This window comes from Petaurus breviceps, unplaced genomic scaffold (genome assembly GCF_028583685.1).
Source record: "Petaurus breviceps papuanus isolate PSGF00001 unplaced genomic scaffold, PetGlider_PUasm1.0 90740, whole genome shotgun sequence".
NCBI lineage: Eukaryota > Metazoa > Chordata > Mammalia > Diprotodontia > Petauridae > Petaurus > Petaurus breviceps.
In genome coordinates, this window is record NW_027187330.1 from 5,396,840 (window position 1) to 5,422,920 (window position 26,081).

The 26,081-nt window shown below is 38.4% G+C and overlaps 3 protein-coding genes and 1 non-coding gene across 5 annotated transcripts in view; 1 reads left to right on the forward strand and 3 right to left on the reverse strand.

The window, feature by feature from the left end:
- The window catches only part of CPN1 (carboxypeptidase N subunit 1), a 472,336-nt gene extending 465,182 nt beyond the window's left edge, over nucleotides 1–7,154 (reverse strand). The window contains exon 1 of the mRNA XM_069067219.1: nucleotides 7,140–7,154. The gene's annotated coding sequence lies outside the window, so the exon portion shown is untranslated. The remainder of the gene's footprint in view (nucleotides 1–7,139) is intronic.
- TIMM23B (translocase of inner mitochondrial membrane 23 homolog B) lies at nucleotides 225–23,067 on the reverse strand. The gene is made up of 7 exons (XM_069067220.1): nucleotides 22,736–23,067; nucleotides 19,540–19,598; nucleotides 15,086–15,179; nucleotides 14,717–14,801; nucleotides 12,982–13,040; nucleotides 11,561–11,671; nucleotides 225–758 (listed from the first exon to the last, which is right to left on the reverse strand). Exons 1-7 carry the CDS (start codon nucleotides 22,845–22,847, stop codon nucleotides 643–645), a joined length of 636 nt encoding a protein of 211 aa, XP_068923321.1. The 5' UTR covers nucleotides 22,848–23,067; the 3' UTR covers nucleotides 225–642.
- LOC138145615 (small nucleolar RNA SNORA74) lies at nucleotides 13,484–13,685 on the reverse strand. Its single transcript, XR_011164268.1, has one exon. It is a non-coding gene; the product is annotated as a small nucleolar RNA SNORA74 (small nucleolar RNA).
- A 46-nt stretch (nucleotides 23,068–23,113) lies between the features above and the next one.
- The window catches only part of PARG (poly(ADP-ribose) glycohydrolase), a 131,055-nt gene continuing 128,087 nt past the window's right edge, over nucleotides 23,114–26,081 (forward strand). The window contains exons 1-2 of one of the 2 annotated variants that reach the window (XM_069067222.1): nucleotides 23,114–23,668; nucleotides 25,392–25,455. In XM_069067222.1, the coding sequence (XP_068923323.1) occupies nucleotides 23,413–23,668; nucleotides 25,392–25,455 (320 nt within the window). In that variant the 5' untranslated portion in view covers nucleotides 23,114–23,412. The remainder of the gene's footprint in view (nucleotides 23,669–25,391; nucleotides 25,456–26,081) is intronic. The other variant, XM_069067223.1, reaches the window with a different exon arrangement.

Below are 26,081 nucleotides of genomic sequence, written 5' to 3' on the forward strand. Positions count from 1 at the left end.
CTTTGCACATGCAGACTGAAACTTACAAATTAAGTTAAGAAAAGAGCAATGTAGTACTCTTCAACAGAAGTTCCCAGGAGGGAAGGTTTGTTATCTCTCCTAAATTCTCAAGTTCTTTATTCTGATATTCCCACATACCAACAACATGAACCAATAAAACATTAACTATAAAATCCTACTTACTGAGCCTTGGTTGTGACAGACACTTTAAAATGGTACACATCTTTATTCTGATATTCTGGGAACACTCTTTATTGGGAATAAAGCAGTGTATTATAGTTCACAATAAATCATTAAATGAATTAACCTGGTGGGTATGGTGTTGACAATTACATGACCTGAATCTGGGAACAAGTTCAGGATAGTGGAGAGTGGACATGCAGCAGAAAGTTCTCAAAGGAGAAAATGATGACTGTGCTACTCACTCGATGAGGCATCAGATGCTTCTGGCTCCAACACTACTGGCTGGAAGAAGTGCCAGGCCTGGTAAACTGTGCCAGTGATCTTCATGACAGTACAAAAGATCCTGTTCTTTTTTTCATACTAAACGTAGGTAGATCAGAATTACCCCAAATTGATTTTACAAATCAACCTGGAGAACTTTTGATGTGTCCTCTATCCATTCAGTTTTCAGTATAAGCTCTAAAGTGACTGTTGTGTCATGGAACCTTTCATGTGTTCCCAGTTGTTATACAATGCATACAGGCTAGTAAGGGTTAGTCCTGTCAGACCACCTCTTGCTATTCCACGAAGACCACCTGGAAGAAAAACAGTAAGAGAAACAGATTAGTATCACAGAGTAATAGTGATATCCCTTCCACCAGGGAGCCTTGTCTCGGCAAAGAAAAGATGACCACAGTCAATCAAAACCAAGCAGCATCAATCACATCTGAAAGAACAGACAACATCCCATAACCATAGTCCCTCGTCTTTTCTTGGGATCTAAGCGTGGTCATTATAAAAGGGAGAAAGTTTAGTGTCAAAACTAAAAAACTAAAGCTAATGTTAAGTCCAAGAAAAACTGAAAACACAGACAACTGTCAACTTTTAAAAGGTAACCATTTCTGTGATATTTTTCCATTGATCCTCATTTTGAGCAATCCAATTTGATTTACTTCTTTGGTGTCTGCAATATTTTTGGATGAGAGCCCACTCTTAGGGAAGCACTTATAAATATTGCTTATCTACTGCATAAACCTGAGGACTTCGTAGGGTGGGGGATAATCTAGTTACATAGTAGTTGTGTATAATCACAATTTTGGTCAAATCAGAGGACCTATAATGGATTAGGCAAGTACTGGGTTTGCAAGTCATTTTTCTCCATCACTGCTAACGTGAGTCTGACAATTATAACCTAATTAGTATTTTCAGAAGCCTTTTGATATTGTGCTACTTGCAGAACACCCAAAGGACAAGCAAGACTCCAAAATGCATAAGGAAAAGGAAAAGGCACCTTGAATGTCACATACTGATTTGTTTTGATTTTAAAATGCCAATCTCATAAACTAATACCAGGTAATTGGGGAAGACAAGTTATTAAGAGTTATTTCGTTTGAAAAACCAATACAATAAAATTTTATAAGTCTCAGCAGAGAAATCTTACTAAGTAACATTCTGATATAAAATATCCCAAAGTCAAGAATATGCTTATAGTTAAACCTTCTCTAGTTTGGTCAAAGTCCCTACAATGAATTCTTAATCTGTTTTATAAAGTGGAGGTGACAGGGCAGCCAGGTGGCGCAGTAAGAGCGCCAGCCCCAGTTCCGGCCTCAGATACTTGGCACCCACACAAAAAATAGCTGGCCATGTAACCCTGAGCAAGTTACTTAACCCTAATTGCTTTAAAAAAAAAAGTGGAGGTGACCCTGAATTCTCAGTGGTTATGCCTTTGGAGCTCAAGCTTGGGCAGGTTCTGAAAAGCTTGAAAGGTTTTCAAGCATGGATATCTTGCTACATTTAGGGAGATTCAATAGGTCTGCTACAGTTTAATGAATTTTTTTCAGGGGCAGGAGAGCTCTTAAAGGCCATTTATTAAAGTTATAGAAGGGTTGCATTCTGTGTAAGAAGAGGGAATACACACACCCACATGGACAAAATTACAGATTCTTGAAACTGGTTCAAGGTGCAGCCTAATTTTTTCAGAGCAATGTATTTTAGAACATCTAACACATTTGTGTAATATGGCTTAAAGAACATGGATGTGGCACAAAAGTATTTTCCATCCAGGAGTTTCTTGAATTTTGATACAGGGCTATTGACACAATGTTTCCTTTAAAAAAAAACAAAACCATAAACTGCTTCCCTCCCCCTCCCCCCCAACAAAAGTCAGTCTTCTCACTCACACTTATCCCACCATGGAAAAGGGAAAAAAAACTAAAACCGTTCTAAAAAGCAAAAGAAATCTCTTTATCAGACATGTCCAAATAATATGTCTTGATTGAACCCTGAATCCATCACCTTTCTGTCCAGAGGTGAGCTGCATGTTTCATCATGAGTCTGTTGGAACAGTGGCTGGTCATTGTGTTGATCAGAGTTCTTAGGTCTTTCAAAGTTATCTTTACAATGTTGCTTTTATTCCAGTTCTTTGCCACCACAAAAAAGAGCTGCTGCTGTTATTTTAAAAATATAAGTCCTTTTTCTTTGATGTGTTGACCTAGTGGTATTGCTGGGTCATAGGGCAGGTAGAGTTTCCTAACTTTGGGGGCATAGTTCCCACCACTTACCAGAATGGCCTGACCTGTTCTGCAGCTCCACTAACAGTGGATTAACATACCTGTTTACCCACCACCCCTCTATCATTTGTCATTTTCTTTTTTTAAATTTCATCAATCTGATGGGTGTGGAGTAGAATCTCAGAGTTGCTTTAATTTTTATTTCTCTAACTGGTAGTTATTTAGAATACTTTTTTCATATGGCTATTGACAACCTGGATATTAACTGATTTATTATCTGAAGGGATACTAAAATGAGAAAGCCCATAGGAACAGGAAGTCAAAAGTAGCTTTGTTTAAATTCTCTATTTTCATGTATCTCTAAATAAATAGGGATCATTTGATCTAGCTAGTTCTTCAATGTAACTGTGAAGTGTTTGAACTAGACAACACACACGATAAAGGCAAAATGGAGATTAGATTGAGATTTAGTTACTGTATAAGAAACCTATATGCCAGATAGTAACCAGTAACAAGTTTGTGAACCTAGCTAAGTTGTTGAGCCAAATGTCTGTTTCAAAACAGACACAGCCCACTTCTACAAGGGGTGTGCTCACAGCTGGATTTATTAGATAGATGGAATGACCACTCCCTCCAGCATTCACCCTGGTTCTGCCAGCTTCTGATAACACACCCTGCCTCGGCTCTTCTTAGACTGTCTAAATTTCTTCATTATCTTTCTCTCTGCGGAAGTTACAGAATCCAACTTTCATTAGCTTTCAAATTTGTGGGTAGGATCATGAAACTAACCAGCAAGAGCCAGAAAAAGTGGCAAGTAAAAAACAAATCAATCTACTGAAATATGAAAACACTCTTTCCCAAACCTGTACCCTTTTTTATGTTACAGAGTATAAGCTTGGTGGGTACATTTGCCATGATCCTCTCAATGCCACTGAAAAATGATAAATACTGAAGAATCATATGTATATTCCAGCTGCTACCCTAAAATGGTTTTATTAATTTAATAAGGATTTACTTGGTGTACCTTTAACCTACAAACCAATAAAAAAATGGTAGGATCTCTGGAAATGTGTGCAAATTTAAATTACTTTGTAAAGGGGCAATAAGCTGGAGATCATGGAAGTAAGCCAATAAAAAATGGGGTTAATACCCTAGTTCTAAGTCATTTGAATGGAAACTCCACAATGAGAACGACTTGGAGCTAAGAAGAACCAAAAAGGGCAGTGCTGTAGATCCTTTAGCTCGCAAATAAACACGTATAATAAGACTGAAATCTGAACCTTAACCATTATGGCTAAACTGGATTAGTCTTTAAGTCTGGCCACGGGCCTGAAACAGAATCTACACAAATAATAAAGTAATTATAGTTTGCGTAAGGGTTGGACTTTGATGTTACCAAAGGATGTTATTCTCCTTAGTCTTTGTGGAAACATTTTTTTTTTTAAATTGATGGAAACAAAAAAAGAAACAAACCAGCAACCAAACCCAGCTAAAATAGGGTAAACGTATAAGGAATCCTGTATAAGGGAAGGCATGTAGTAGAGTAATAAGGAAAAACATATTTCAGTAGTGCTTTCTTATATGAGACAGCAATCAAGATGTTTGTAAAGCACTGAGGCTTATCTCTTATTAAAGGGGTTTTCAGTTTCCCTTTTAAGCATAAGTTACCCTCTGAAAAGCTTGCTACTTTATGGTAAATGAATACAGCTAAGCTCAGATTAATAAAGCTACTTCTTTGGAAGCAGAATAGAAAAAGTTGAGCCTAACAGACTGTAACAATGGACTGTGCAGTGAGAGATTTCACATGCCATATGCAATGCAAACTATAGTCTTGGATACATGTAGTGGAAAACACTTTGAAGCAGGCAAGCATCTGGCTTGTACTTTAAAGGCCCAAGCTTTTCTTTTCATTTCCTGGAGCCCATCATTGTCGAAATCAAATTCATCCACTTGAAAGCTTGACAAGGCAAGTCACAAGGCAGATACTATTGCAATGTCCCTTTCTCTTGTGTTACAACCCACAGACATTTGAAGTGGGGAATAAGCCCTTCAACAACTTGGCTTAAAAGTGTCAGCATCTTTGTTCTGTACTCTGTTTGTGGGAAATCAACAGCAACTTTCCCTCTGGAAACTTAAAAATGTCTCATGAAGCAGCCTAGCTCAAATGACAACTGCTTAATGAGCTACATTTAGGTCTGCTACAAGTATAGTTGCCTCATACAGCTTTTCAAAGGTCAATCTTGTCTGAGCAAAAACAATCTGAATATTAATTAACATGTCCTCAGGGATATCTGAAGGTAATAGTCAATTTGTTTTCAAAGATTATTTCTCAGGATTTGGGTATTTTAGAAACTCAAGTCTCAGGAAGGAATAAGGTTTCCTCCTATCTCTTCACACAGCAGTCACTCTCATGCACAGGGTAATCTATCTAAACAAACCATCTCATACATTTCCAATTATGGAACCACTCCTAATTCTTACCCCCTTTAAGAAAGTATGAATGTTCAAAGGAGAAAATAGGGGTCAGGACAGGATGGAGGGAAATAGAGTTAGTCTTACACAACACGACTACTATGGAAATGTTTTGCACAACTACACATGTACAACCTATATTGAATTGCTTGTTTTCTCAATGGGGGTAGGTGAAGAGGGAAGAAGGGAGAGAATCTGGAATTCAAAGTTTTTAAAACAAATGTTAAAAAATTGGTTTTACATGCAATTGGGAAATAAGATACAGGCAATCGGTTATAGAAATCCACCTTGCCCTACAAGAAAGTGAGGGGCGGGGGGTAGGAGGGAATATAAGAGAGGGCAGACTAGGGGAAGGGGTAATCAGTATGTCTGCCATCTTTGGGTGAGGGAGAGATGGGGAGAAAATCTGTAACTCAAAATCTTATGGAAATGAATTTTGAAAACTAAAAATAAATTCTGAAAGAAAAAAATTAAGATAATATACGTGTGCTTTAATGTAGGCAGGCTATTTTCCACAAAATGTATAGAATATCTTGAAGTAACAGCGCCCATTTGGAACATAAAGAATTCTTTTCTTTTACATGAAGCCACATCTGTTAAAGCATCAGGATTTCAACCAGAGGTTTCAGGGAAGGTTGCTCAGAACTGTTAAGTGGGTTATAATCCCACTCAAAGATGAGCCTTTTTCCAGAGTGACAGCAGTAGCTCCTTTCAAAACCACATAACTAGGAAACCCAACTTGATATTTTGGATGTTGTTAATGTAAACAGATTGCCACCAAATACTCACATGGCTACCAAGCACCAAGAAAGATGCAAATGAACAAGATCATATGTTTGTTAAATCACTTAACTATTTAGTCATATTTGGCGTGGGGAATGGAGAACTGCTTGCTAGAGATGTCATAGGCCCTTACACAACTCCAGTAGTCTATTTAGACATGTTTGTCTGTATATTTATTCCTTCTATTAACATACTACTCTGATACTTCATCAGGGTGTGGGGGTGATTTAGGGGAATGAAAGCTCTATCCAGGCTGATTAAGCTGGGAATCTCAGATCAAGTACTAGAAAACATCTGTCTCCCAACAATGCCTACTAAAAGACCCATCGCCACACTGGCTGCGGGGCGGTGAAGCCTTTGGTCATACCACTCTGTCTACTAAGATGTACTAGGATTGTGATTTGTGTCAGAGGAGAGTGTATACACAACTCAAAAAAAAAAAAACGGATCCAGAAAATACACATTCACTCAATTATTCATAATATAATAGCAAAACTTATACCCTGCCTAAAACCTCAACTTAACAAAATGCTTTTATTTTCTTCTACTTCAGCCAACCAATACTGGCTAATTAAGTTACTAATACATCCCACCATTAGGTAGATGCCAGTGGTACAAAACTGAAATAAGATTGGATTAATAGTAAGGAAATATGTGTCTGAGTCCTAAACTTGACAACTAACACCTGTAACCTTTACTTTAATAATAACAATGACAGTAAGAGTAGACAAAATGTACACAGCACTTCTTATGTGCCAGGCACATAAGCACTTTACGTATTTGATCCCTACAACAATCCTGGGAGGTAAGTGCCATTATTATCTCCATTTTGCAGATGGGAAAACTGAGGCAAACACAAGTTAAATGGTTTGCCCAGGGTCACACATGTTGAAGTCCCCTGTATAAGTGCACACTAATGAGGAGGAGGGAAAGGCTGTGGGCCAACCACTAAACTGAGTAGGAAAGAGGACACCTTGGTGCAGAACTATATTAAACAGACTTCTGGTTGGTGTCCCTGCCTCATGTCTCTGCCACTCCAACCCAGATACCCACTCAGCTATCCCAATGATCTAAAGTACAGGCCTGACCATGTTACCTGCGGCCTGTCCCCACCTCCCCCAATAAATTCCAGTGGCTCCCTATTTCCTTCAAGATCCAATACAAAATCCTGTTTGGTTCTTAAAGCTCTCATCACCTTGGATCTTCCTATACTTCCCCCATGTACTCTGTGATGCAGTGGCACTGGCTTCCTGGCATCCATCTTCTGATCCTGTCATTGTCGTTGGCTATCCTCTATGCCTAGAGTGCTCCCTCTGCATCTTCGTCTACTGGCTTCTTCCCAAGTTTCAGCTCACTTCCCACCTTTTGCACCAAGCCTTTCTCAGTAAACACTGAGAAAGAAGCCTTAAGCTAGCGCCTTCCCTTTGCAATGACTTCTGTTTTGTCTGGTTGTTGTGTGTGGGCAGCTGCTTGCATGTTGTTTCCACCATTAGAATGTGAGCTCCTTGAGGACAAGGACTATTTTTGCCATTCTCTTTGTACCCATCACAGTGTTTAGTATTCAGTATGGGTTAATGAATGCTTTGGGACACACTGCCTGTGGTATGAAATAGAAATTCCTCTTGTTGAGCTTTTAATGTCCTTTACAACCTGGTCCATCCTGTCTTTCTAGCCTCACTGGACACTGCTCTTCCTCCCACAAATGGACCCAGAAAAACTGGCCTTCTGTCTTGCACACACCACACTTCATCTTTTGTCTCTACACTTCTACTCTGGCCATCTCTTGTGTACTGTCTACTTACCTCTGCCTCACAGAATTCCTTTCTTCCTTCTAGGTGACGTTCAACGATCACTTTGTACCTTTACATTTAAGAACTCTGTATTTGGTCTCATTATACTTATTCTTTATCTGCTACTTTTTTCATTACAAATTAAGCTTAGGTCAGCTAGGTGGCACAGTGAATAGAGTACCAGCCCTGGAGTCAGGAGGACCTGAGTTCAAATCCAGCCTCAGACATTTGACACACTTATTAGTTGTGTGACCTTGGGCAAGTCACTTAACCCCAATTACCCTCCAAAAAGAAAAAAACAAAACAAAACAAATTAAGCTTAGTTTGAAGAAGGACTGTTTCATTCTTTGCATTTGTATTTCTAGGGTCTAGCCCTGTGCTTGGTACAAAAGAGGAACTTAATAAATGCTTGTTAACTGACTGATCCAAGTCATCCCATACACAACTCAGATCCAGCTCAAATACAGCTGGCTTCAATATAGTCTCCCCAGATTTTCCCCACTGATGTGGTTACTCATGTGATCTCAAAGCACTTGCAATTATCATTAGTTGTATTACATTGGTTAATCTACATGTTATAACTATCCCTGATAGGTTTTTGAGAACAGAAACCTTATCTTTATATCTCTTCTAGCTGTATGAATTACATAGAGTAATTTTAAAATAATTACCTTGAATGTGAATCTAATCTAAACAAACAACCTATATTTTATTACTCCTCACTAATAGCACTAATCCCAATGATACATTCAATGTTATGGCTTTCAAGGAAAGAAGATAAGTTAAACAAAAAGGGTACTGACTACAATTAATCTTTACTTAGTTTTTAATTAGAATTACTATGTCAAAATAAATCTGTTGTTTTTATTATGTTTTGGCCTTGTGGCCCAGGTTAGAGATTACAGTGTAACTACAGTTGAAGGAAATAACAGAAAAAGAGAAAACTAAATACTATGAAAACTTTTCAAGAAAAGCACATCATAACAATTAGTATCTCCGATCATATGTAAAACTTTGGATCAGCATCCAAATACCCAAATCCTGCCCTGGGTGTGGGATGGTGGTTGTGTAGAGGTTATCTGAGAAGTCGGATATCTGTTATATATCCATATCTGTCCACACACCCAACCATTAAAGTATTAAGGAGCTCCTTCCCTCTTTTCCAGACTTCTTAGAGGTCTCTTGCCTCAATCCTACATGGGATTGGATGTATCCAGAGAAGTGTTGCTATGAGCTCACTCCTAATCCATCTGATTTGGCAGGCAGTTCTCTCTTATTAGACATCTTGACAAAAAATATGCTGCCAGATAAAGTCCTATCATACTAATCTATTATGTACTTTTCAGGGTTAAAAGGCTACTGCTGAAATATGCAAAATTTGCTGATTACCTGTCTAATTCTTGGCCCAACCTATCTGTTCAAGCTATTGGTTCCACATTCCCTGAAACAGCCTACCCATAATTCTGAGATGCATAGTCGAGGTCTGAAATGATTTTGGTTTTATCCTGTCCTGTACCAAGGCCTTTTTCTCAGCTTTACACTTTACTCAGGAGTAAAAAGAACAACTATTTCATAGCTGTAGTAGTATGATCAGCAGCTACTAGAGCCATTACAGAATTTCTGAACTTCCCAGGCCATCATTTTAATTTGTACTTGAAAAGTACAGGAAAACCACAACTTGTGGTTGTATTACCTTTTAATTAGAATACTATAGCTTTTTATTTTCTCATGAGATCAGTCAAAATGCAGCCATTATTTTATTAGACCACTAAACACAATGTACTAGTGACAGGAAAAGTGTCAATAGTTTAAAAATAATTTACACTATGAATCAGAAGGGTATGTGCTCCCAGACTACTATTATTCAACCAAAGCAAGTGCTTTTCACTTATTTACAGAAGTACTTCCCAACACCAGTGCTAGTAGTAATCATAATGCTGACAATGATTGGTAGAATAAATACAGAAAGTTAATCACTGTGCCATAACACTTTCATAGGCCTAAGTCTTTGATGGACCGCTAACAGCTACCCAATCTTGTATCAAAGAAGTGAACCAAATTCTAAGGCAGAAATATTACTTTAAAAAATTTGATTTGTGGTAACATACACTTTTGTGTTCCCAAAAAAGATAAATCCCCTTCTCAAAAACAAAATCCAATCCTACACAGTGATCTATGAATATTATCAAGAAGAAACCTAGTTTTACATATGCTTGCAGACTGCTGAAAAGCTTAACAATTCTGCATTATCCATGGCTGTAGTTTTGCCTTTTCTATTACTCTAGTTTTACAGGTAAATAAAAAGATTGCTCATAGAGTTGGCTTTATTCTGAGTCCAGAGGCAACAATAAACATAATCTCATACCTCAATGCTCAGGATAACACCTGCAATAGAATGTACCAGCTCATGTACCAACATCTGAAACAATGGATGAGGAAATAGAGAATTTTTGTGAAAAATTTAGTAAAACTTCAAACTAAATCAACATATATGTTGCAAATTGGTGATTTTAAAAGCAAGGGTGGGCACCCAGAAGAAAGATAAAATAAGATGGAAAATATAATTCAGGGGTAAGAAAAAACAAGAAAAACAAGACAGAAGAATATGTAAAAATGTCATGCTAGCCATATAGCATGACTATTTTCTTCAAGAATCAGAAAGTGTTTGACACAGTGAACACAAATAACATAAGGAAGTTAACTGATCATGTTTTGACAGGAAATGATTCCTTAATGATATGGAGCAATTCTAGATTAAGTTCTTTGTATAGTTAGACCAAAGAGCAAACAACAGAGGAACCAAAATGAGAAAGAAAATATGGCATATAATTCAAATAACTCCAAATTAACTTAAACAGGGTGGTGACGAGAAATGGATGAAGGAACAAACACATTAGAAAACACCTCAATGAGAAAGCATTTGATCTCCTTGCCAAGTTTGAACTATGGCAGCCAGTGTCAAAAATAGATTCAAACTCAAAAAAGCTAAGGCAAAAAATAAAGCTGGGAGGACAAACATGAAAAGTGAGTGAAATCTGTAAATTTTTAAAAATACACTTTTTTCATTGTCAAGGTCAGTGGATCCAAAATATTTGTACTCTAACATCAGAGTCCTAGTATAGTGAAGAGTAAAGGATAACTGATAGAGAGGACATTCTGACTCATGATCTGTAACAATAATACATGCTAGCTTTTACAGAGCACTATGTGCCTAGTCCTGTGCTAATAAGAAGAAATGGAGAGGAAAACTACTACATGGGATGGACTGGCCACGGAAGGGATGTACAGAGTCACTGGAGCACTATATTCCTCTCCAGGCTGCCCTGCTGACTCATTCTGACTTTCTGTGCAATGTCCCAGAAACCTCTTTACTCTAGAAGCTTACTCCATTCTTGGATTTCACACTCTGGAAATATCCTCCCTCAGTGGCCTGGGCTCTCCTTCTTTGCCAACCCCCAACAGTTTTCTTTTATGTGCTGTTCAGTTTTCCCAAATAGAATGTAAACTCCCTGAAGGTAGGAACTGTCTTGGCTTATTCCTAGAGCTTTGCCACGACATTTGGTACAAAGTAAGCTCTCGATGGACTTAGAGGGAATAGTAACTACATTGATGGGAACATAGATCCAGCAAAGGGTTGAAGAAACAGTGTTAGATCAACAATCATCAGTGCCAATCACACAGGAATGAGAATCTCATATGCTCTTTTTTTCCATAAACAGGCTAAGCCTCAAGTTTACTGCAATGATCATATAATTTTGCTTCTTGAAAACAGTAGACAGCTTTACATTAAACACTCATAAACTAAACATCAATTTCAACTCCGAAACTGAAATCAGTACCTACCTGTACATTTATACAGCATTCCCGTCATGGTTCCAGCTGCTACTGTGTTGATGTCATCTTCTGCACCTCGTGTTTTTTCTATGACAACACCAAATGCACTATAGAGCAAAGCTGAGAATGGAATGGAAATGAACAATGAAATATCAGAGCAATCCCTTTTTTTTTTAACAACTTTTTGAAAATTTACAACTTTCAAAGCTCTAATGATGACTTCATTTGTTTTTCTTAACACTTTCCAAAGGATGATTCTGGAAATATGGTATCTCTCTGGGCATGAAACAGGTTTCTAAAAGATTCTTATCTGCTGTAAAAGAATCACGTATCCCTTTCTTAGTTTTCTGTATAAGCTTATCTGAACAGTATATCCTTAAGCATTCTAACTCAATAATAACTACATAGCCCTTCATTTCTAGATTTCTCTTTATGCCAATAGAAAAGTTCACTAGATGCTACCAAAAACAAAGGATTTTGAGGCTTTCACAAGGCACGTAAGCACCATTGATTAATTACCATTATCATTCACTCCAACCTACCTAAAAATGTCATACTCTTGGTAATCTATAAAGGAATTGTTTTCTTATAATGTTTTAGTCTTTGTCAGTAGGTGACATGCCAGTGCAATCTAATCTAGTAAATAGAACACAATGCTAGGAAAACACAGAGGGAAGGCTTGACTAATGTATCAAATCTCACAATAGGACCTTGAAAACTTCTTAACATAAAGAACCTTTTTGGTTTGAACTGACTTCATTTATTAATGTGGGTTATGACTTCAGTTTCCTTCTTTAGTTTCTGGGCATTTTGACTGGCTGTCCGTCATGCCTGGGACACACTCTCCTAGACTCTACCTGCTGGTTTCTCTGACTTCCTTAAGTCCCAACTAAAATTCCACTTTCTATAAGAAGCCTTTCCCAACCCCTCTTAATTCTAGTGCTTTCCCCTCCCCCCCCTTAGTGATTTCCAATTTATCCTGTATATAGCTTGCTTGCTATATATTTGTTTATATACTGTCTCTTCTATTGGACTGTATGTTCCTCAAGAGCAAGGACTATCTTTTGCCTTTCTTTGTAGTCCCAGTGCTTAGCACAGTGCCTGAAACATAGTAGGCATTTACTAACTGATCAACTGATTTTCTGTTCACACAGGGAAAATGTCAGAACCACTGTCTATTAAAACTAGCAGCAAACATAAATGGATATATAAGGCAGAACTGAAGGTGATACTTAAAATTATTTTTATTATGCAATTACTGACTTTTCCCTCAGAAAATGCATATAGAGAGAGAGCAAGAGAGCACAGCACTTTTAGTTTTAGTCTAAAAATCTCTAGTTGCACTATTGGACTAAAATCTGGTCATTCTTAAACTTGAAATGAGGCTTACGTTATCTAATTTTTTGTTACCATAAAACACTTCTACTTACCCAGAGAGCCCAGAGTATTAGCCCATAATGCTCCTTGCCTGGTTACCATATTCAAAATCCTATTAGGAAAAACAAAAGAAATATTGCTGTTTATGTTCATCATTTATTTAAGAGAATTCAAATACCAGGTTCATTAGGTTTGAAATACACAGACCCGATTCTGACAAATTTTTTTTGAAAATTAATTATCTAAATTCAATCATAGCTATTAAAGAAGGTCTCACGTTGGCATTCAAAGTAACCATGTCAGGCATCATCAATATTTCAGCCTACCCAGGAATTGATGAAAGCCCCTATAAGAACTGTAGACTCTTAGTCCTTGACTACATGGTCACTAAAGCAAGAATGGAATGTATTTTTAAAACTAGCTCATGCAAATTGTTTATCATCTATCAGAACCTAGCTTGAATTACCTTTTTATGTTATAACATAGGATCAAGAGATGAGTGGTCAAACTGAGGTAAAAAAAGCCAACAGGAGTACAGAAACATTTTTTATAATTTATGTCTGCTTCCACACTAACACTGAACAGTCAAAATGGTTGCTCAGCATACTCTCAAGGAAGCATGGTCCCCTTCTGCTCCAGCACCAGGAATCACTAGAACAGTGAAGGTGGCAACCAGGTCAGGAGAGTTTATTAATTTACCAGTAGTGTAACACCATCACAGGAATGGCCCTGTCCTGGATAGCTGACTACCACTGGAACTCATAAGACTACCATGTGACAGCAAAACAATACACTTATGATTATCACATGTTCGATTAAAAAGTCAGTTTGTTTTCACTGGTTTGTAAATTGTAAAATTTTTAAAAGTGGTAGACAAAGTATTTTTTTGGGGGGGGTAAATAGCATTTTATTCTTTCCAGTTACATGTAAAGACAGTTTCCAACATTCATTTTTACAAGATTTTGAATTCCAAAATTTTCTCCTTCTCTCCCTTCCCTCCTCAAGATGGTAAACAATCTGCATAGGTTGTACATATGCAATTGTGGAAAAGTATTTCTACATTAGTCATGTTGTGAAAGAAGAAACAGAACAAAAGGGGAAAGCCACAAAAAAGGGGTGGTGGTGAAAATAATATGCCTCAAGCTGCATTCAGACTACATAGTTCATTCTTGGGACATGGACAGCATTTTCCGTCGTGAGTTTTTGGAATTTAGACAAAGTGGTAAAACTGAAATGTAAGGATGCAAATGTCAGGTTGCAAAACTACCACAATATACTATTTTGTTTTTAATATGACATTTTACTTTAAATTTTAAAAGGTACTTTCACATCTTTAATTCCATTTTTGGTATTGGTTTCATTTCATTTTTTTGTTTGTAAAAACCACCTATGTAAAAATTCATTATGACAATGGAAAAAATTTATAAAATAATTTCAAGTTGCCTTAATTTTGTTTTAAGACTACTTTCATTCCAAATGCAACTGCTGTAAATGAAATCCTCCCCCCCAACCAAAGAAGAGTCCTTTAAATTAATATCTAAATAAAAAGGAAAGAGACATATTTGTCACATGTTGTGAAAGCAAAGGCGGCTTTCAAGGAAATGACCTTCAGAAAGTTTCAGTCTTAACGAAAGTACTAACAAAACTTAAGACTGCCCCCTGCTGGCTGAACTTATGTCAAGTATAAATGATTTTTCAAAACAATGCTGCCAAAGTTTTGAATAAACACCAAGAAAAATCTGAACAAAGTTAAAGTATTTAGGTATTATGACATCAAACAAGACTTACTGTACATTTCTTGGCTTGGACCAGGCCATCTTTCGTGTTTCTTTCAACCCCAGCCTCAAACCATTCACAGCTCCAAATGCAGCTCCTTAAAGAACCACAATATTAACAATTTTTGTACAAAGAATCCAGAATTAATAATGTTACCACTTCAAAACTTGTAACAGTAAAAACAAAAACAAAACAACCCAAAACCCGATGATCTTGAATAGATGTCTTTTATAGAAAATACAATTACTTTAAAAAATTATATTGTCAGAAGAAAAATTCACCAAATTGTCTTTATGAATACCCTCCCAACCTAATCACCATGTACTGCATCCCTTTCTGCCTTAAAATATAAAACAATCAAGCAAGGAGATAAATGTCTACCTGTTATACAGCATCCTCCAATGGTAAAAAATGCCAATTCAAACCTGCCCCGTGTTTTATTGGCCCCAGTGGGTAAAATAAACTCATCTGTGTCCTAAAAGGTAAAAATGAAAACAAATTTTATTTTGCCTGTGAAGATTTAACAATTATCAAAGCCCTTTGTGATTTTCCAACAGAAGTCTTCAAAGAAAATGAAATTTTAATTAAACTAAATCCTACTACTGAAATTTCCTATTTGTATAGAGGCCAGATTTCTGAAAACTTCAACTGCATGGAACCCTGAATGAAGCGAAGCAGAACACTTGTCACAAAGCTTAGGAGAGGAGAGACATATTCAGTTTATTGGTTTGTTTTGCTTAATGATACTTGTTATTAAGGAGATTTGGGATATTCTGTTGCAGAATGCAAATAAATGAAAGCAATGTAACAAACTGTATCAAAACATTCAGGAAAAAAATTTAGAAAAGTTCCTCACTCTACAATCAATCTCACTTAACCTGGCTTGTTAGAATTGAGAGAATCTGGTCATCCCATAGAACAGAAAGAGGAAATCAGAATGAGGTCATGGAAGTGTTGTGGAAAGAACATAAGGGTCAGGAGAAATCTGGGGATTTTAATGCTTTTTAGTACCTAGATGAATCTATAAATTATCTATTATGAGATAATCTATTTGAAGTGGTCTATAAATTTAAAATCATTATAAAATGTTATTTATTATTGTTGTTATTAATACATGGTATTACAGGCAGGAAGACTGATATTGAGAACTGCTAGGAAAAACTGACGAGGAAAAAGACAACAAAAATGGTTACTGTATGCAGAGCATGATACTTGAAGCTGCAGGAGATAAAAAGACACCAAGATTTCCTTTTATTTATTCATTCAACAAATATTTATTGAGAGATGCCTATGCACATATTACACAAAGAAAAAGCAGAGCCAATACTACGAAAAATCTTTAATCCAAAGTCATTTAAGCATGGGGCAAAGAGCCCATCCTATCTACTTCAAAGGTCTTGAGGACATCATGATATTGTAACATAATACCATCACTGACATTCAGGATCACCTTAAGTCATTAAGATAAAAATTATGTTCATAGAATTATGAAGTTTTACAACTGGAAGGGACCTCGACAGCTGTTTAGTCCAACTCGTATGAACAAGGAATCTTTATTATAACATATTCAGGAGGTCATGCATGGAGCCTCTGTTTGACTCCCAAGGCAGCATAATCCCGGTATGGATCAGTCTAATTCTTAGATAGTCTTTCAGACATCAAGCCTAAAAGCTGGTTCTCTGAAACTTTCAGTTTTGGTCTCTGGGGCCAAAAAGAACAAAATGTAACACTTCTGCATGACAGGCCCGCAAGCTACTTGAATGAAGGTAGCTGTGTTCCCGCTTCTCCAGGTCAAACACTGCTACTTTCTCCAACTTATCTTCCCATCACTTGGACTCAAGAGACTCTTTAACAACTTGATTGTTTTCCTCTGGAAGCTTCCAGCTTATCAATGTCCTTCAACAGTATGAAGCTATTTTGCAGAAAATATTACATTTTTTTTAAAGCAAGAGTTCCATACAAAATGGTTAAAAATCTAAAAAAAGGGTTTTGCAAGTAAAAGAAAGGGGGATCAACTAACTGCAAACTTTACTCATACAGATCTATGTACCTTGTTTCTCATAGCAGCCAGATAAATAAGGAGTCAAAAATAATCAGGGATCTTTGACATTTCCCCCATAAAACTAGAAAAACAAAATCTTCTCCCAAACCAATATTATGAATTTACTGAGAAAATCAACTTTTAATTGAAACCTGTGGATCTTAGGAACTCAATGACCCACATCCACTTTTTCACAACTCTAATCCTAGAAGTAACATTTGCAATGATATGAATGCAACATTAAATGGAGGTAAAATTGTTTTGATGTGGTTACTAATCCAGGAAGTCATATATATTTATTTTACAATTTTAGCAACAAACAGAGCTAGCAAAAAAACAATCCCCAAATCATAAACTAATCTTTAGCTAACAAAACTGGATTATCAGCAGATTTTATCTCCTCAGGATTCAAGTTAATCAATGTTTTAGTGCATTACCATACATAGATATTTTCTTATGTTTACATATTAGACTCATAGAATCTTGGAATGGAATGGAAGCTTTAAAATTTCATTTCATCTAATGAGCAAGTATTCCAATTAAAAAAATTTATGGGGGAATCCTAGATAACTATGCTAATTTCTATTATATAACCCAACTTTTGGAAACAATGGCAGCTAGAAAGAAAAAAATGCTAAAATTAACCATCTAAATAATTATGTATTAACAGGAAACTAAAGATTTTAAGCAATAAATTAACAAGGATTATTAAATTTCAGAGAAACCTAGGAAGACGTATATGAACTGTTACAGGGAAGAGAGCAGAGCCAAGAGAAAAATTTATACAGTAACCATAATATAAAGCAAAATAATTTTAAAAGACTCAAGAACTCTTATCAATGCAATGACCAGCCCATCACACCAGAGAACTGTTACCCACCTCCTAAAGGAGGGGTGATGAACAGAATGGGAAACATATTTTCGGACATGGCAAACGTGGATTTCTTTTGCTTGACTATACTTGTTAAAAGGATTGTGTTTTTCTTTCTTAATGTAGAAGGAGCAAGGGGAGAAAAATGAGGCTAGTAATAATACTTCCACCTCTTCCTCCAAAAGGGTCATTGGAGCATTTTAAGAAATGTGCCTAAGAGAGCAAAAAGTTAAGAAATATAGATAAACAGGACAGCTTTCATAGTGACTCTAATGGCAAGCAAAGAAGTACTTAATGCCTTGTTTGAGTTCAAGTGTCTTTGAGCCTTGCCTTGATTATATCAAGTCTTTGTTAAGAAACAGAACCTATGAATCCCACAGTGGGAGGAACTTGCTGATGCAACAGGAAGGGACAGAACAGGGAGAAACCCAAGCTGGAAGAGAGGAGAATTGAGAAGGGAAACTTTGTGGTGGCCAGGCACAGTGTCTGTTTTGATTTTTTGTTTGTGATACTTTGTACAGAAGCCATGGGACCTTACTGGAAGCCCTGAAAGAGGATTTTCTTGTTGTCTGTTTACACAAGTCCTGGAGGAGGGTTTCAGAGGGCCTGGGACTCTACTGATGATGTATGTTGAGTTCTCAGACCTTGTTGGTGGGTCTGTGTTGATTTCACAGGCAGATAGTGAATTGATGATGGTGCTGGCAATGTGTATAAATGTTACTGTGGTTCTGTTAAGCTTTGTCTTCCCAGAAACAGAAACTGTGAAAGACTTGAGGTGGACTAGACACTGTGAACTTCAATATAGATGAGGAGCTGAGAGCTGCCTACCTTTGAATACAGATCACAGTTGGGTAAATTCAGGCAAAAGCTGGAACCATGGAATCTGAGAGACAGCCTTGAGTAAAGATGAAAAGACCTCTCCTTGGGTACTTAATGTTGACTGAGAAGAACATGATTTACTGTGGCCTACGGGTGGGAGAACTTTGTACTCTTGTACCTTGCACCTCTTAAGGATGATTGGAAACTAATCTCCAATTAAGAAGAAAGAAGACTTTTTGACTAAAAGATTAAGACAACGTGACCTAGGGGAGGAGGAGAACTTTGACCTTTAAGTCAAAGTCCTTAAGCCAAAAGTCCCTTAAGGAGGTTTGCTCCTTAAGTATGACTGAGTTAAGGACTTACTGAATGATATCTTTTAAATTATGTGGCCACTTTAGTGACAAGTTGTTATAACATTGTGAGTGCTGTACTTTGGTTTCTGTGAATGTTTTGCTGTAGTTCCGTGCTGAATAAAGAGAGTTCAGTACACTATCAGAATCTTAAAGCTGTTCACAGCAGTTCTCTGGGAAGCTGCTCATGTTTGGCTTTACAGTGACATGATAAATTCATTACATACTTAAAATAAAGTACTGTGGTTTCATATGTAATCATCCATTTCCTATTCTACTTTGTATATAGAAATGTTCTTTTGTTTTGTTCAATAAATTCATATTTTTTGTAAAATCCCCAATAATTCTTGGTTAAAAATTTAAAGTCATTCAAATAATGAAATCAGATAATGAAATCTAACAGTTATGCCACTCCAGTTGTTTTATGAACAGCTATTTCATAAATCACTATGGATTAAACACCCCAAGATTATATTATAGTATAACAGATTCAGAGTTGGAAAGGAGTTGGATAAGGTTATCTCTTCTAAACCCCTTACTCTACAGATGAACAAATAGAGGCCCACAGATGTTAATAAACTTGACAAAATCTGCAAAAGTAGTAAATAAGCAGAGTCAGATGCATCCCCCCAGGTCTTTAACTCTACATCTTTCTTTCCAAAGGAACATGCTAGATTTTTAAAAAGTTAATTAGGATATAATAAAATCAGGCAGAATTCTAAGATAATCACAAAATGTTTAGATTCAGTCTTACCTGTATAAGATATCTGGGATCCACATTTAAATATGGAGAGAGAGGACTCATACCAGTAACTGTAGAGAAAACAGATATTTTATCACAACCAAAGTTTTGTATTGTACCTATTTTATATTATACAAAAGCAGCAAAGTGAAACAGATATAAAATAAACCAGTTCTTGGGGGGGGAAATATTCCTTTTTCATATTCAAAAGGTAGAATTTTAACTAGGTTTGGTTTTAGCTGCATAGAGGGATTTATTTTTTCTTTTAAAAAGTATTTTAATAATTCTGTCTTTATGTCAGTTATTTCTTGGGAATAATCTACTAGCCCAAGCCATACTCCCCCTAATCCACCCAAGAATAACTATGAAGCATAAGCATCTGGTAGTAATAAAACTTGATAATACATAGAATATTCTGTCTTTGAGGTCTCCTGCCTCTGCACTATGAGCTGGATGGCACATTTCATTGAACCATTATAGGGTTTTCAATTACTCAAAATTAAAATTCCTTGTAGCTATCTTTTCATTTACATGCTAGTAATCATTGTGTATACTGGCCCCTGGGTTTTGTTCTTTCTACTCAGAATCAGTTCATGACAATCTTCCAGTGCTTCTCTCCTTCAGATTGATCTCATACATACTAATTGGAACCCATTTTGATTCCAGGTCTTTGCTACTACAAAGAATGCAGTAAAGGATGTATTGGTATACATTGGAACCTTGTTTTTGAGTTCCTTGGGGTATAAATTCAGTAGTGGGAATGCTGGATCAAAGGAATAGATCAGTAACTTTTCCCAGTTCCACCAACAGCATAGTAGTGTGCTTATCTGCTCAAAGTGCTCCCAACACCGATGGATCCCATTTTCAGTTATCTTTTGAAGCTTGCAGAGTGTGAGGTAAAACTTCACAATTGTTACAACTGCATTCTTTTACCATTAGTGAGTTGGAGCATATTTCCATCTGACCATTTATAATACGCAGTATTTCCTTTGAAAACAGTACATATCCATTGACTACTTATCTAAGAGGTAACATCTTTGTGTTATATATTTGTACTGATTCCCTATAAATCTTGGATATCAGACTTTCACTAGTGTTTGGGATAGAGATTAGACCTGAGATTTTATTGATGTAGGCTGGCACTCACTCTGCAACTTATCAGGGTACAAGTGTTCTTCATCTGGGGCCTGTGAACTTGTTTTAAAAAATATTTTGATAGCTCTATTTCAATATAATTGATTTCCTTTGTAATCTTATATATTTTAATGTATGCATTTAAAAACATTCTAAGAAAGGGTTTATAGGTTTTACCAGACTGCTAAAGGAGTCCAGGTGAAAGGTTAAGTAACTTTCCCAGGGTCACACAAATATTTATCTAAAAATAAATCAACCTGGGCTTATGGGTAATAATTTTTCCCTACTCTAATTTCTCTTATTTTACTCATGCATTTACATGGTCAAAATGATCTGTTTTGTCTTTAATGATATGCTTTATTGCTTGTTTGGTTAAGAACTCTCCCCCAGACACAGCTGAGAAATGTAATTAATCTAGTACTTTAATTTTTAAATGGTATGACTTTTTATCTTCAGGTCACATATCTACCTTCAGTTTATTGTGGCATATGGAATAAATCATTGGTCCAAACCTAACTGCTATCACACCACCTTCCAGTTTTTCTAAAAGTTCTTGCCAAAAAGGGAATCTCTCCCCAAGTAATTTATGTTCCTGGCTTTATCAAACACTGGGATAATTTTTAATTGATTTTGTTTTTTGTTTATGTAGTCTGTTCCACTGGTCTATTTTTATTTTTAAAATGAGTATCATATAGTTGTGATGACTCCTGTTTTGAAATATAGTTTAAGGTTTGATAATGCTACGCTTCCTTCATTTGTACTTTTCCCTCATTATTTTCCTTTATATTCTAGTTTTTTTTGTCTAATTCAATATAGTATCCCATATGTAATACAAATGTGTAAATTAATTGTATTAATACTGTAATTTCTACATAGAGGGATTTCTCAGCAAGGCAAATAATTCTAGGACAAAGGCTGAGGAAAAGGCAAATTGGATGAGGAATTATTAACCACATTATAATAAATTCTTAGGATCACAAAAGAAAAAGAACACCAAATCAAAATTCATCTTTAAAGGAACCTGGCTCTTGATAGTAGGATCCCAAGGTTAAGTAAGTCTCAATCCATTTTTCTTATCCATAATCCAATCAATCCAATCAGGACAGTTATTCATGATCTTTCACTCCCCAGAGGAGTTGGGCTCTAAACTAGCCTCTGTTAGACACACCTTGGAAAAGTCACAGAATTTCCTTTGGCCCCTGTTTCTCCACCCCTAAAAGAACACTGGGAGTTTGCTGAAAACAGAAATGTCTAGGATTATGTGGAAGAGTTGAATTCTTGGGCCGAAGAGTCTTCTAGAAAGGCAAGTTATTAAATGATAGTATTGTGAAGACCCTCTCCCAGTCCACCTTCACCTTTCTTCAGCTCAAAATTCCAAAGCTCACTACTCCTCTAGAAAAACTTACAGGACCCCACGACTGAAAGGACAAATGCAGGTCATTTCCCGCCCCCACTTTGGTTCCTGTCCTCCCGCCACCACCTGCACTTAGGTAAGCCCTTTCTGACTCTCCATAACCTGGACTTCGGTAGTATGTGTCCTTTCAAACGCCTACAGGGCTTACTGCACGGATCTCTTGCACCAAGTTTAAGTCTTGGTGTGTGGCTCGTTTCTGGAAATGAAAGGGAAGCTCAGTTGCTTGAGGGCAGGTGCTACACCTCAGCCAAAATGCCTGGCCCGTGGCAGGAGCTCAACAGTCGCCTGCTGGACTGAATGGACACTGAGCCCCTTGGTGTCCAGCCGAGGGACCTGCAGCTCCTTACTACGCGGTTTTTGAGGAAGATGGTACAGGGAGAACCTGATACTGGGATCCCAACAGGGGACGTGTTGCCGACATCCTTCCCACATCTTTCATTCATTCTCAGAAGGTAAGGGGCAAGCTCAGCTTAGTGAATGTCCCAAAGCCCTTATAGGGTGGGGCAAATAAAGGAAAGGGGTCACGCACTGGCACGCCCCCTCCCCCCCAGCTGTAGCGGGAGAAAGCCGCAGGACCCCCAGTTGCGAGAAGAGGGAGGGGCAAAACCAGCCGGGAGGTAGGGGCAAGGGGCTGGGGTGGGTCCTTGGGCAGATGCTCACGGGGCACTCCGGCCAGATCAGCGTTCGAGTAGCTCATCCCGGCGCCGCTCCCGCCGAAAAACCCCGCCAGGCCTCCCGTGCTCCTGTTGGTGTTGCCTCCGCTGCCCTCCATGGCCCTGCTCCTTCCTTTCCGTCCACTGCCCGAGGTCTCCGCTTCAGGCCGGGGCCCCTCCGGCGGCCGTTAGTCCGCGTCCCCGCGCGGACCTTGACCGCAATGCCTTCACCACCCACCCCCGGCCGCCGCTGAAGGTGCTGCCGGTGCCACTACTGCCGCCTCCTTCACGCGGTGACCTTCCGGGGCGTCCAGTGACCGTCAAGCGGCTGACATCCGCTTTGCGACAGTGCGCGGCGCTAAATCCGGAAATACTTGACGGCAGCACTTCCGGAGGCGCAAAAGTGAAGGCACTCAGAGCCGCTGCAGCTGCTTTTCCTGAGGGGACGGGAGCGTATCCGGGTGTGGGGGAGAGAGAAGCACCGAGCTCTCAGTTGCCCTGGGTGGGCCGGGACAGTCCTTTCGGAGAGGAGAAGAGGGTGCGAGGACACAGGCGCAGGAGAGGGCATGGTGCGGTGTGGGAGAGCCGGCCGCCCGCCCCCACCCGCCGTCGCCCCTCTCCGGGCCGGTGAATGAGGCTCTCCGCCGGGGCTGGCCCGGGGGCTGCGCGCCGCGGGACCCCAGCATGAGTGCGGGCCCCGGCTGCAAGTCCTGCAGGAAGCGAGCCCGCTGCGGCGCCCCGAGATCGCCGCCGTCCGCAGCCTCCGATCCCCTGAGCCAGCCCGGAGGAAAGAGACAGGTGTCGGCCCCTCAGGTCGTCCCGGGGCAGGCCGTCCTATCTCCTCTGTGGCAGAGGACGCCATCGTCCCCGTCCGCCGGCTCCCCGGGATCAGCAGTGTCCGCGCACAGCGTCGGGTCGGGAGGCAAGTTGGGCAACAAAGGTGGGCGCCCCTTGGCCCGGCCCTTTCCCATCTCCCCGCCCTCTAGGCACCGAGGCTGGGACTCTCTCCCTCTTCTTACTGACGCTTTTCTCGGGGCCTTGGCTCCCTGCCTGGAGAGCCCTAGGCTTGTGGCCTTTTCGGGGGAGCGAAGGCGGAACGTTTCCCGGGCTAGGGTCGCTATTCTGACCCTTGATCTCTCTTAAGCCGTTCCTCTTACTTTATGGTGGATGCCACTTCTTAATGATGAAAGACTGTCTCAATCGAAAGGATGAGGGTTCTGTGGTTTTAGTAGGCAGATTTAGGAGGGAAAGACCCTTCTCTCCTGTTTGGGAGGGGAGGAATCTGAGACTTTGGTCTCAATTGGTCAGGTAATGCCTTTAGATTGGAGAGAAACATCAAGCTGATGTTTTGCTCCGACGTCTAGTTCTAGGAAAGTTCTTGAAACTTCGGTGTAGTTGAAATTTACCTCCTATCACGTGGAAGCCCAAGAAAAGAATAACATTAAGGTTGAGTTATTTTAATATGGCTGGTTCAAGTGGGTTGCCTGCTTCTTATTCTCCATAAATTGTTCAGCCTCTGAGGGAAAATAAAGTGAAGCAATGACTGTTACCACAGGGCTGGGAACTTTTCATTGTAATTGGAAATGTGAAACTGAACTAGAGAGTCATCAGTCGTTTGTATAGGGAAGAGCATGGGATTTCTTAATGGCTTGAAATTACATTTAGATGTACTATTTTTTTAAGGAGAAATTGTTGTGTATATGTAGACAATGTAAGGGAAGGCATCTATTTTTTAATGTTGCATTCTATGTCAGTCTTCCCGAGTATGATTGTAAATGGATGAATAGAAATTTGGCAATTGAATTTGCCATTTTTTGGTATAGTAAAAGAAGACCCAGTGGATCCCTCTTACTGAAAACCACAAATTTCAAGCTATCTTTCTCCACTGTGCATAGTCTAGTAGAATGTAAACTCCATGAGTTCGACAAATTTTTCATTTTTGTCTTTATGCTCCCAGAATTTACAAGATAATAGTGGAGTGGAGTGGATCAGAGGGCTGTCCATTTATTCAGGAAGACCTGGGCTCAAGTTCTATCTCCATCCCATATTAGCTTCGTGACCATGGGCAAGTCACTTAATCTCTCTGTGTCCAGGCCACTCTCAAAGACTTAAATTACAGGGGAGGGGTAGAACTGTGATTGTGAAAGGAATTTCTACACTAGGAGTTTCCTATACTCCTACAAGACTAATGTCCAGTACCTTGCTCATAGGAGTTGCTTTATTAATATTTATTGGATTGAATCAAATCTTAAACTGCCTTTTTTGTGGCTTGCCAAATGACAGGATGCTTAATAAGCAATTATACTACCAATCTTAAGATATTGAATGTCTATATAGCATCCATCATCAAATTTCTGTGAATAGAACTTTTCTCCCCTGATGTTATCTCACTTGATCTCTACAGTAACTGTTAAGTACTCAGTTATGAGTATATTAATTTTACACAGGGTGAAACTGAAGTTCAGAAAGATTAAATGGTTTACTCATGGTCAGGAGTAAGGATTTGAACTGAAATCTCTCTCCTGATTCCAGGTTCAGCTAACTTGATATTAGGTTCGGCTAACATCATGATCTTGGAAGTAATTTGTGTACACTGCTAATATGAACTATGACTTAGGCCAGTTATGAGATATATAAATTAATGTCTAACTTTTTTTTCCTAGTTTTCAAACAAAAGACAATTACCAATTGGGTGGACACTAAAGGATTCAAGAAAGGGTCAAAAAGGTACGAATTGTAATGTGCTTTTTAGTGTAAACTATAGATTGAAGGAGTAGAACTTTACTTAATGTGACATGAAAATTTCAAGAGACAGTTTCTGGGTAATTAATAATTTTTATTAATTATGGCTAGCAGATAATAAAATGGTTATTTGACTTTCTCTTGTAAACCAAAGAGGAATCAGGTTTATATACCTTTGGAAGAATGGGTATTTCTGACAGAAAACTCTGACTGGTTAGCAATTATTGAGAGAATGAATATTAAAATAGAAGGTGGACCTATTCTGATGAGGAGTTGGGGAACTTTGATTATGTCTCTTTTACTCTTCTCTATCCAGACCATCCCCAGGTAGTCTAGACAAAGGGATCTACCCCCATCCAAGCCTATCTGAGTAGAACAAAATAGACTGGAATCTGCCTAGATTAGATTCTCTTTGTAAGGTTTTCTAGTTGGGTGGGGTAAGAATTCCACCTAGCTATGGTAGTCTAGGTAAGGTAAATTTTGGGATGTCAGAAATCTCCTTAAGAGACTGGATTTTGAATGAAGAAATAGAAAGGAAAAAATCCTGCATTTCCCCCCCCCACTCCCGTTAATTGGTTATTATATGTTACATATATTATATGACATATGTG

Excerpts from the sequence above, each read along its gene's own strand:
- TIMM23B (XM_069067220.1), bottom strand. The coding sequence starts at position 22,847 with ATGGAGGGCAGCGGAGGCAACACCAACAGGAGCACGGGAGGCCTGGCG. Across the intron at positions 14,802-15,085 it reads TGGAGGATGCTGTATAACAG|GAGCTGCATTTGGAGCTGTG; the intron begins GTAGACATTTAT and ends TGGTTCTTTAAG. Across the intron at positions 13,041-14,716 it reads TCCAAGCCAAGAAATGTACA|GATTTTGAATATGGTAACCA; the intron begins GTAAGTCTTGTT and ends TTTTCCTAATAG.